Here is a 12,468-nt window from a genome sequence, read left to right as displayed (position 1 = left end):
ATTAAAATGTCATCTAACTTAAATGTAAGTAAGTTGCTGATCTTTACTGAAGTTATCACAGAGGACAGATGCTTTCATCTGGTTTCTAACCAAATGTATGAAGTATTAGTCTTTTCTTTTTACTGAATATGTCTTTTATTTTTATTGAATTTTTTTTTTTTTTTTTTTTTTTTTTTTTTTGCGGTATGCGTGCCTCTCACTGTTGTGGCCTCTCCCGTTGCGGAGCACAGGCTCCAGACGCGCAGGCTCAGCGGCCATGGCTCATGGGCCCAGCCGCTCCGCGGCATGTGGGATCCCCCTGGGCCGGGGCACGAACCCGTGTCCCTTGCATCGGCAGGCGGACTCTCAACCACTGCGCCACCAGGGAAGCTCTTATTGAATATTTTTAAAGTTCTGTTTCTACCTAAGTTCTACTTTATTCTTCTAAAATATATTCCTTGGTCTCAAGTCATGGTACTGCTGTTTATTTGTATGTAAATTCTTTAACGCAGTTTGGAAAGTGCAAATTTAAGGATGCTCCATCTTTAATAAAAATGAAAGTATTATTTGCGTTCAATATTAACCTGATCTTCTAAGAATGCTTTTTAAAATTCATTTTTAATATAACAAGTGCCTCCTCAAATTATATAAAACATGGTGTATGTTGTCAAGCTGTTCCCAGTAATTTTTATAATTTTTAGGGTAAAAAGATATTAGGGTTTTCATTTTTGGTCTGATTTTCTTCTGGGCCTTTGTGTATAGCTTCAGTACCTAAGAGCTTTAAAAATGAAATGTTTACTCCAATAAAGATGTTGAAAAAAAAAATGAAATGTTTACCCAGGCAGACACAATTCTTGTGGCTTGAAAGAAATATAGCCTACTAAGGAAACAAAAATACTTGGTTCTTTAAAAGTTAGAGATGGGGGTGTGTCAGGATTGGTTTTTTTATTTTTGTTTTGTTTTGTCTAAATCACTGTTCAGGAGTCTTTGTTTTTATAAGTAGTTGACCTGATCATTGCTTTAGTGTAGAAATTCTCAAAGTATGGAGGAAGGGGTATATCATATCTCCTCTTCCCAACCCATCCCACTTCTGTCCCTGAGAATCACTACATGTAATGAGGGGTGTCATTGCTCAGCAGTGTAGAAGCAGAAAACAGAACCAGGGACCAAAGCAGACCAGGAGGATTTGTTTGTTTCTTTGTTTTTAAGTTTTGTTTCTGTTATATGTCCCTGTACAGTGGCCCCACCACTCCCTGTTGTCTTACACAGACATCCATCTACTCATGTATTTTAGCACCCTCATTCCTCAAGACGATAATGACTTTGTGAGCCTGCCAGACCAGTTGATAATATTCTAAGTACCAGCAATGCCTCAGGAATGAGCAAAGGAGGAAGAAACTGAGGATGAAATCAATAAACTTGGCTGTTTCCTTGGGAATGGCCTAGGCTATAGTAGAATGCAGTATAGGAAAAAATAAAACATAATTAGATTAGACTGAAGTTTTCCTGAATCAGTTGTATTTGTCAGCTAGCACTGAAATGTACTAGCTTTCTTTAAGCAAGTAATTGTCCAGTTTGGTGGTGTATAATATCTTGTGTATTCAAAGTAACCCCTTTTATTTTAACAGTAGTCAGTGTGCTAACTGAAAAACAATTTTGGGCTGGCCAGAGCTGGAGCTTATTGGATACAAGCCAGGGATATAATGAGACTAGTCGGGATTGGGGGGAAGGGGCAAAAAAATAAATTAGAATAAAAATTTTAAAAAGAATCTTGATTCAGCCCAATTGTAGTGTAAGGAATACAGGATCATAAAGATTTTGATGATATATTTATACTTATATTTTAAGTTGGATTTGCTGGTCAAACTTTCTTGTTAATACACATTGGAAGAGAAATTTCTGCACTTAAAAATGAAATTATAATTCTTTGTTTCTTGTAATTTCATCCTCTCTTAAATGTATGGCTCAAAAATCCTTTTTTAAAAAAAATGTTCAGAAGATCATATTCCTTAATTTAAGGTTTCCCTGAAAACTTTGAATTCAAAATTCATAGTTAGTAAATGTTTTCCCTTAAGCTGCTTATTAACACAAGCCTCTAAATGAATTAGGTATTAAAAATATAATTGGTTTAAAAGCATACTTTTAAATATTGTGGAGTTTTTTGGCCTTCAGTACATATCATAATTCATTTTACCCCCTTGTATTCCATTAAAGTCATTTTACTGTTAAGCTACCATTTTTTTCTAGTAAAATTTTTCTGTTCTGTCTCCATAGTTTCTCTGACTCACGACTGTTGTCTTTTTTCTGTGCTTTCCTATTCAAACACATGCTTCAATGTTTGTGGCTCTTGCTTACAGGAAGAAGAGGTGGCGGAGTCTGGGGTAAGTGTAGAGATGAATGCAACTGGAATGAAGGTTGTGCAACTGTTAACATATACTGCATCCTTTTCATTAATGCACGCACGTAAAACAGCATGTGTTCTATTAACCCTGTCAACCTACATTCCTGACAAATGCCTTTTGCTAACAAGGTTGAAATAGTGTTAGAACTAGCTTTTTTTCCCTTTACTTTTCCATTGTTGACGTCCCATAAGTCCCTTTTAGATTTTATTTAGCAGGGTCAGTTAGATGATGATGATGATAGCATATATTTGTTGTTTGCTTCCTATGTGCCATATACTTCTCTGTGCACTTTATATGAATTATTTAATTCTCCAGCCACTCTGTGAAATAGATAATGTTATTCCCATGGTACAGATGGGGAAGATAGAGTTGTCCAAATTCCTAGAGCTCACTAATGGTGGATTCTGATTCACTAATGGTGGTAGTCTGATTCCAGAGTCCACACTATTTTCTTTTATTCACATGCCATATTTTATAAAAATAAATGTTTAAGTGTATTAAAATGGGTAAAAGGGTCGTTTATAAAGGTTACATTTTTCTATCAGTTTTCCAAAAGGGTGCAGCCTTTATCCAAACTATACTGTAATATTGAGTTAGTAAATATTTGAAATAGAGGATGATTTTAATTGTTCAGATCCACTAATACCATGAGATGTATAGCGTTGAGTTTTAAATTCCTACCACTTTTAAAGACTCCCTTATCTCTCTTAAAACTGAAATAGATTCAGAGCTAACAACACCTTTTGTTGTTCAAGTAGGTTCAGATCTCTGCTTACAGATCTGTAATAGATAGCTAGGTATCCATGTAGAATCATAGAATGTTTGGGATCTTATAAATCATCTATCTGGTCCTTTCGTTTTTAGTGGAAGAAAAAGATGGGTTTTGTGGATGAAGGAATTAAATAAGAAGAATTTTGCTCTTTTAAGATTATCATGAATCATGAAGTTAGATGCTTTTATATTACATATAAGAAGGATTTTTTTGTGAGCCACTTACTTTGAGTCTTGTCTTATTTGTGGTCTTGTTTTCTGTTGAAGCTTGGTGAACTTGAATTTCCTTCTGCTTTCTTCTCTGTGTTTCTCCTCTGTTTTCTTCTATACTTTACATTTATGTCTTGGTCTTTTCTGGTTCTTCTCATTGAAGGTAGAAATTGATTCCTAACATTACTGTTATGAAGAATACTTCAACAGTATATCTTAGTGGGGATTTTGGGGTGTTTGAATGACTTATGTCACACATTCACTGTTTATTCAGCTTTAGGGTTGCTTTGTATGATGTTTGCAGGCACTAGATATTTTTATTTTTACATCAGAGCATTTTGAAATTAGCTTAGAAGACATTGTCACTTATGATATTTTCACTTATTAAAATTTTGTATGTATCCTAGATTTCTGGACACTTTTTTATATCAACTTACATAAAATTATTAAATACTTGTATTCAAATTTGCTCCTAAATGTTGGGACTTGATTTTACTGCATTTCTTTGAATCTGAGACATCATCAGTTGTTGGGACCACTGTTGTTTTATGTACCACGAAGAAAAATCACTGCAGTACCTTCTTAACACTGAGAATTTAACTTTATACTTGTTAAAAGAGCTCTTATATAAACTTAGGTATGTGTTTTTATCACATAACACCTTTTTGCATTCATAAAAAGGAAAATATATAAATTGGTTTAGGTCTTGCTAAAACTTCTTCGTATTTAGAATATGAATTTTCTGAATCACTTTTAGAGGTATTAGTTTCTGGGGGTTTTTTTCCTCACACAGTATTGCCTTTTGTGCCATCAAATATGTTGGTAATGCCACACGTCTTAAAACAAGCCATAAAAGAACAAAAAGCTGCTGATGCTGGGCTCTTAGGTTGGCTTTGCAGATATTTAGGGCTAACATCCTTTTGACACCTGCTTTGGGAATGTTGTTGAACTTGTTAGATTCACTACATCCTTATAATCATTTGGTTCCTGGAGGTTAAGGGAGTAATTCACTAATGCCATTGGATTTTTTCCAAACCACTCTGCAACTTTAGGAGTTTCTGCATATGTAAGTAGCAACAACCACATTACAGTTTCTGCCTGACCAGTAGCAATTGAAAGTTGCCATCAAATGTGAGGCACACTCTTTTAAAGATTTTAAAATTGCAAAAGAAAAGTAACATTTTTTACAAACATTTTTTATTTCACTTAATTTACAATGAAAACATTAGGATTTTAGTTGTCTGTTTTAAACGGGGTATGTGAGCACGGAAAAAACAAATTGTTGTATGGTTGTGGTCTGTGTATTTAGAATATCTTTGGGTAATTGGGAGGCTAACTTAGAAGACCCATAGATATCTTTATTATTTTAGAATGGCAACTGCCTTTAAAATAAAAATTTTCTAGAACCTTGTGTTTGCTATCCTTGTTACAAAGGACAAATAGCATTGCAGTCCCTGTTTTCCAGTGGTTCTAGATGTGGTTATTGTAGAAAGAAGTCTGCCAAAAAGAATACAGTTGGATGTGAAGCTATAGCTTGTTTCAATTGTAGTTATTCCTACCCAGCTTGTAGTTTCATCACATTTAGAGGCATTGCAAAAGAAAGATCCCATATCCCCAATCCAGAAGCCACATATTGCCTAACCATTTCATATGTGAGTGGACGCATTGAGTAGCTTTTTGTTGCATTTCTGATCTCTGACTATATTGAATTGAGTATAAATGGTGTTATTTTTCTTACCTGTTGCTCTATTTGAATTTTGGTCAAAATCTGGTTACTGTTAAAATCCGTGAGCATGCTTGGAGTGGGCCAGCTATATACAGGAATGGTGATGGCAATAGCATGTCCAAAGCAGCACATACAAGCAAAGCTGCTCTAGAAACTCCCCTGCTGAAGAATCCTGGTGCAGAGATCTGGCTCAGGGTGGACTTGTCCTGAACTAGGCTCTTGCCATATCTTCAGAGTGTGGATGGCCATAGGGCCAAAGGAATGCTTATACTTGTCACAGTTGTGCCATGGGTTGCAAAGGCACCAAACACAGGTCTGATGGAATTTGTTGCTTTGGGGGGAATTGTTAACTTATTCTTTTGAATTCTGAACTTTGCTGAATCTGAAAACTCAGAACATTGCCATATGTGCCATATTACTTTGCATTAATGCTCTTCATCTTTTAACTCATTTGCATCAGCATGCAGTTGCATTAACAGAACAGAATTCTTTTAATCTTCAATCTGCCCTACTTAATTCTCATCTTTACAGCCCCTTATTGTGATCTCCATCTTCTTACAGGTCACTGAGTCAAGGCAGCACAAATTCAAACATGCTGGATGTTCAGGGAGGTGCTCACAAAAAAAAGGCACGCCGTAGCTCTCTGCTTAATGCTAAGAAGCTGTACGAAGATGCCCAAATGGCAAGGAAAGTGAAGCAATATCTTTCCAGTCTGGATGTAGAAACAGATGAGGAGAAGTTCCAGATGATGTCATTGCAATGGGAGCCTGCATATGGTACCTGTAAGTATAAGTTTTTGCTTACGAGACACTAAACAGCACAACAGAATAGAAATTTATTGCTCTAGTATTATCCTGAGGTCCCAAGAAAATTAACTTTCACTCACAAAAGTTTACTGACATACCTCAAGCATCATGTGATCATGTTAATCAGATACTGAATTCTCATCCATTCCTGATGATTACTCTGTGCAAGAAATGGAGTGATATAGTTCTTTAAAAAGCATTTTAAAGTCTTCTTATAAAAACTGAAACATTATAGAGGAGCCCTTCTCTTTGAGAACGTTCTTATCTTCATCCCTAAATGAAGAGTAAAATAAGTGAAAAATTTCTCTTTCCTAAAAATTTTACAGATAATATCATTTACCAACTGAAAAAAATACAATAAATTTAATTAATATACTGTTAGAGATAATAGGTGTATTATAGGCATCAGTAAATAAGGTAAAACAAGAAAAATTAAGACATATTCTAATATTTATAAATAGAAAATATGATGAACAGAATAGAGCCTATTCTCAATACTGTTTTTTTTTTTAATTAAGTACAAACAATAGAATGTATGTGTCTCTGGGTCTGGGTCAAGGAAATCATGAGTTGTAAAAGCAGAGGTCAAAGATGGTAAAATATATTGTGTTATAACAACAAAATAAAGATGATTGTATTTCCATTATAAGTGAGTATTATCTATATATATGATTAAATATTACACCAGTAAAAATCCCAATATGATGTATAGAACTTGATTAAATGTTGGCAGAATATATGAGGGGGAAGGTTCAGTTTTTCTATTTCTGTGTTCCTAGTTGATAGGGGGAAATTGTAATTATCATGGGTTGACCCTGAAATTGATAAATTATATAGTATTTACAATAGTAATCGAAAAAGTATGTCAATAGAGTAGAAAAGATAAAATGGAAATACAACCAAGTATTGATTTTAAAATTCAGATTCACAGTGAATTTTAAAATGTAGGGTAATGAGCCATTCAGTAAGTGTTGTTATAAAAACAGTATCTTGAACACTTTTACCAATAGGAAAATGAATGGGGTGTGATGAAAAGAACACCTACTAAAGGATGGACACAGAGTTTGGGTCTCATTTATTACCATTTGAACAAGCTTCTCTTCATCTTAGACCTCTTTTGTTTTCCTAAATGTAAAACTCAAGCAAGTATTGGTACTATGTTTTATCTCAGATTCTTTCTACATCAAACCTATTAAATTAAGAGCAAGAAATAAAATAATGAAAGCTAACAATTACTGAGCGCCCTCTATATGCCAGCAACCATGCTAAACACTTTTATAAACATTGCCATTTACTCCTCCTCACAGCAGTCTGTGAGGTGTCCAGTATTGGGATTGTGCAGCATGTATTACAATGGAAAAAGAACTCACACAGATACCAAAACACTGGAGAATAGTTAAGTACACTGCTTCCTTATCAATACAAAGAATGATATATGGCTGTTAAAAAATAATAAATGTATATAGACTTGGAAAGTATCTGGAAAAATTTCTTACCACCTGGTGGGATATCAAGAAGTGTCTGCTATGAGAAAACGGTACATGTCAAAAGTAAAGACTGAAAAAGTATAGAGAATCTTCAAATTTTATTCATGTTTTAAAGTTCAAAGCCATATACACATTTATTAAATATCTCGACGCTGCTTTGAATGATCATCAAAATTATTTTTTCCCAAGTAATGCAATATAGACTTCATCATCTTATGGTTACTGAATGCAATTTATTATTCCTGCTTTTGTCTGATAAAAGGTTGTTTATCTTTTGTTTTCACTATCTGCTTTTCTTTGTTCCCTAAATATGATTTGGGATATTCAGAAGCATAGAAACCTTTTTTATACTTTGCTCATTGTTAAAATTTTGAGGGCTAGGGACTTCCCTGATGGTCCAGTGGTTAAGACTCTGTGCTCCCAATGCCGGAGGCCTGGGTTCGATCCCTGGTTAGGGAAGTAGATCCCACATGCATGCCGCAACTAATGCCACAATGAAGATCCTGCATACCGCAACAAAGATCCTACACACGACAACTAAGGTCCCGTGTGCTGCAACTAAGACCCGGCGCAACCAAATAACTAATTAATTAATTAAAAAACTTTTTTGACTCCTAGAAAGATCCCACATACCAACCTCTGCATTCTCTCTCTCCTCCCCCCCACCACGCATTCACACATACCTGCGATACCTTTCTCCTCTCACACCCACCCTAGACTTATCTGCTTCTTTTTTCATAACACTTAATGATGTCTCACTACCATTGATTTTAATACTGATTTAAAATGAGAAAACCTGTGGGTCTTTCTTAAACTGAAAGTTAAACTGTTTTGTGAAAATTTAATTCAATTCATGTTCCTTTATTTTAGTTTGAGAGTCTTTGATTTTTATTGCATGATTGATTTTTAAATGTTTAAATAAATTCCAAACCCAAACAATAGTTGATTGCCAAACATTATAGAATTTGGTTCTTCATAATAAGTATATATATGTGAGTTTTGGCACTCACCTATGACCTCTTTTTTTATATTCAAAGTAGTCTCTTGATTTTTTTCTTTGTACTATGGCAACTATTAAAATAAGATGTCAGTACGGAATTGATTAGTGTTGGGGGGAAAATGTTTCATGGCTCTAACCAAAAGTTGGTAACATCTTGGATTCAGTCAGTTGATGCACTACTGCCTATTTTCCCCCAGGAGCACTTTGCTTTGACTTTCTGAGATATTCCCTAATTCTTATCACCCAAAATATTCTCTAGGTTCTGATGATAAAAGCATAGTAGCTAACTATTGTAGCTGTGCTGGGACAGGTTAAACACTTTTATCTTGGTGTTTAAAACAAAAATATCATGGAGTATTGAGGTTGGACCTGCATTAAAACCACCCTGAATAACTGCCTGAAAAATTAAAAGTAGTAAAAATACTACCTGAAGGAAGAAGTTTTTTTCTTTGGACTATAGTATTGATTTTAAACAGAGGAGGCTGCTTTTTGTTTGTTAAGTCAGAGTTCTTAGTTTTTAATTCTGATGTTCATCTTCAAGTATATTAGCCATCTACTTACAAATATCTCTGGTATTCTTATGTATAGCCGTTGAAATAATTTCACTTACTTATTCAACAACTACCTGTTAAGCCTCTGTTTTCCATCCATCACTGGACACACAGGGATATAGTAGTGAACAAAGTAAACAGTCCTTACAATCATGTTAGTTATAGCCTTGTGGGGGGGAAGAGACATTAATTGGTTAATCTCTCAGACAATTGTATCGTTACAGTTATCAATGCTGTGAAGGAAGGTTACAGGATGCCTTGAGAACATAAAACGGGATCTAATCTAATAGCTGCAGAGTGTGGGTTATTAGGGAAGCTGGATCGTGCAGGGTCTAATAGACCTTGTTTTAGGGATTTGTGTCTTTATCCTGAGAGCAGTGGCAAGTCATCTAAAAGTTTGTGTAGGGCATTTGGAGAAGGAAAGTGGCATGATAGGGCTTCCCTGGTTGTGCAGTGGTTAAGAATCTGCCTGTCAATGCAGGGGACATGGGTTCGGGCCCTGGTCTGGGAAGATCCCACATGTCGCAGAACAACTAAGCACATGCGCCACAACTACTGAGCCTGTGCTCTAGAGCCCTCAAGCCACAACTACTGAGCCCGCAGGCCACAACCACTGAAGCCCACGCGCCTAGAGCCCATGCTCCGCAACAAGAGAAGCCACCGCAGTGAGAAGCCCATGCACCGCAACGAACAGTAGTCCCCCCAGCTCGCCGCAACTAGAGAAAGCCCGCGTAAAGCAACGAAGACCCAATGCAGCCAAAAATAAGTAAAATAAATTTTAAAAAGAAAATGGCGTGATCAGATTTTCATGATGGAAGAGTCATTGCACTCTTGTATGGAGAATGACTTGAAGGCATGCTAGAATTGATACAGTGCGGGGAGTATTTCAGTAGTATAAATGAGAAGATGCTAGCTGTTTGGGTTTGAAGTGCTTCGGGGCTTTGGTGCACACATGGCCAAGTTCAGGAACCACACCATGAACAGCAAGTCCCATACATGGCACAGAAATGGCATCAAGAAACCCTGATCACAAAGCTTTGAATCTCTGAAGGGGGTGGACTCCAAGTTCCTGAGGAACATTAGGTTTGCCAAGAGGCATAACAAGAAGTACCTGAGTAAGATGCTGGCCAAAAACACCAAGGCCATGAGTGTAGCTGCCAAGGCTATATAGACTCTTATAAAGCCCAAGGAGGTCAAGCCCAGATTCCAAAGGGCAGCAGCCACAAGCTCAGTTGACTTGACTACATCGCTCACCCCAGGCTCAGGGAAATGTGCTCATTCCCACATCACCAAGGGTCTCAGGCTCCGCTGGCCAGAGGCCAAGGCTCAAATCAGGGCACAGTATGCAGCTGCGACTCTCGCTCTGGCTCCCAAAGGTGGCCTAGGCACCCACAAAGGCTCTTCTCTCTGCAGATATGAAGACAGAAGGACTGATGTGACCCCTGGGGTGTTGTCTGAGTGGGACAGGTGTCATCCTGTGTTATTTGTAGAAACAAACCTGAGGCAGGATCTGTCAAAAAGAATAATATAGATGAGAGGATGTTAACTTGGCCTTTAGGATGATGGTGCCGATGGAGCTAATTAAGTCTATTATCTTAATTTAGGGAGTAAAATTAACTTAATTCTACAAAATTTTTGAAATAACATAATACATGAAATCTTTGTTAGGAAAATTAATCTTTTTTGTGTTAAAAATAGGTGGTTTTAATGAGCCATGTACTATTGTCAGTGGTAATAACCTTGCCTTAAAAAGTGCAGAATTATGTATTTCTTACTCTCTTCTATTAGTGACCAAGAATCTAAGTGAAAAAAGATCAGTCAAGTCATCAGAAATGTCTCCAGTGCCTGTGAGGTCAGCTGGCCAAGCAGCTAAAGCCCATTTGCATCAGCCCCACAGAGTGAGCCAGGTGCTTCAGGTGCCAGCTGTAAATTTGCACCCCATCAGGAAGAAGGGACAAGCAAAAGACCCTGCCACACTGAGTGAGTATTCACAGTTAATATTGCATTCATTTAATTGAAATTTTCAGGTGAGTTAGAATGGAAAATAATTACAAATGTAAATGCTTTGGAGATCAGCTATTGTAGTTTGTGTAATACAATCAGCACTCATGAGTCAAAAAATGCTTCATTTTGCCTATAGGCGCCTAATGCTTCATTTTGCTATATTCAATGACTGCGTGCATATTTTAAATGTTGATGTTGGAATTCCTATAATCATATCAGCCAGAAATGTACAGCAGTATATTTGGGTACCAAGGGCTTACTGCATTTAGTGGTGCATTTACTCAATTGTCTAATGCAGATGAAGCCTATGAAATTGCTGCATCTAAAAATAATGAAATTGCTTCTTTCTAAAAAAGATGGTTTGTTGGTTTTTCATTAATGACCACTTCTGAAAACCTAGCTTGGGGACAAGAAGCAAGTGTAAAATATATAAGTATAGACCATGCTTTTTTTCCTCTCTTAGGCCATGTAGATGTTGTCCAAATTACTTTCATTTGTTGTTTTAACAATATCACTATTTTAGCTTTCAAATGGGAAGCTAGATTAGATTTGGTCCCTAACATTATTATTTAGTTCATGTATTATACATAGGACATATTCAGTAGAACCTTGTGACTTTAATTTGATATTGTTTTGAAATCCAAAGTTGAATAAGAAATGCCCCTTCCTTTGCCAGATTTTCAGTCTGGTGTTACAGACATTCCCACAAATAGATAACTTCAGTATATGTAATGTGTTCACTATTATGCCAGGAGCATGTACATAACATATAAAAGAACAAAAGAGGGAGGGCTTTTATGGTAGACAGAGGTAAGATAGTGCTCCAGAGAAGGCCTTTTGGAGATAACACCTAGGCAGAGTCTTAAAGGTTGATTAGGAAGGAGGTAATTAGGCAAAAATTTCAGAGAAGTTGCTTCAGGCAGAGGAAGAATTTGATATCTCCAAGGAGCTACAGGCAGTTGGCTGCCTCTGAGTACAAAGCTGTAGAGTGTTGAGAGACAATAATAATTAATGCTAACACTTATGGAGCACTTACTGAATGCCAGACACGGTTCTAAGTGTTTTCTAACTTTATATATTATGTTCATTTAATCTTCATAATAACCCTAAAGATAGATAATACTCTCATTCTACATAGGAACCATAGAAGGTCTAAGTAACTTATACACCACGAGTAAGAGATGGAGCTGGGAGTTGAGCCCAGGTTAACTGGCTCAAAATCCTTACTTTTAACACAGTACTAAACAGTGTCCCAGGATGAAGAGAAGTGAAGTTACAGACATGCCAAAATTGTAACATGACATGCTAGAGGAAAGTTGTCAGTGGGTAGCTATTAAAGCAGTTTGAGCAAGGCAAGATTATGGTCCAGTTTATGCTGGAGGAGGTCTATAGTAGGAAGGGCTGTGAGATTGGAGATAGGGAGCCTTAGTGGAAAGCTGATGTAGCAACGGGAGGTTGCCCAGAGCCTGATCTAGTTTGGTGTCTGTGGAAATGAGTAGAGAATTGGATGCAAAATGGGTGAAGTTGATTTT

The 12,468-nt window shown here is 36.5% G+C and overlaps 1 protein-coding gene across 5 annotated transcripts in view; it reads left to right on the top strand.

Annotated features, from left to right (window-relative positions):
* Positions 1-12,468, top strand: part of RAPGEF6 (Rap guanine nucleotide exchange factor 6) — a 221,817-nt gene that overhangs the window by 193,274 nt on the left and 16,075 nt on the right. For 4 of the 5 annotated variants that reach the window (XM_028493199.2, XM_028493202.2, XM_028493200.2 and 1 more), the window contains exons 23-25: positions 2,337-2,360; positions 5,650-5,870; positions 10,721-10,912. In XM_028493199.2, the coding sequence (XP_028349000.1) occupies positions 2,337-2,360; positions 5,650-5,870; positions 10,721-10,912 (437 nt within the window). The remainder of the gene's footprint in view (positions 1-2,336; positions 2,361-5,649; positions 5,871-10,720; positions 10,913-12,468) is intronic. The other variant, XM_024115980.3, reaches the window with a different exon arrangement.

This window comes from Physeter macrocephalus, chromosome 8 (genome assembly GCF_002837175.3).
Source record: "Physeter macrocephalus isolate SW-GA chromosome 8, ASM283717v5, whole genome shotgun sequence".
In the NCBI taxonomy this organism is placed as follows: Eukaryota; Metazoa; Chordata; class Mammalia; order Artiodactyla; family Physeteridae; genus Physeter; species Physeter macrocephalus.
The sequence above is the reverse complement of the archived record's forward strand: the minus strand, read 5'-3'. Positions and strand labels throughout refer to the sequence as shown.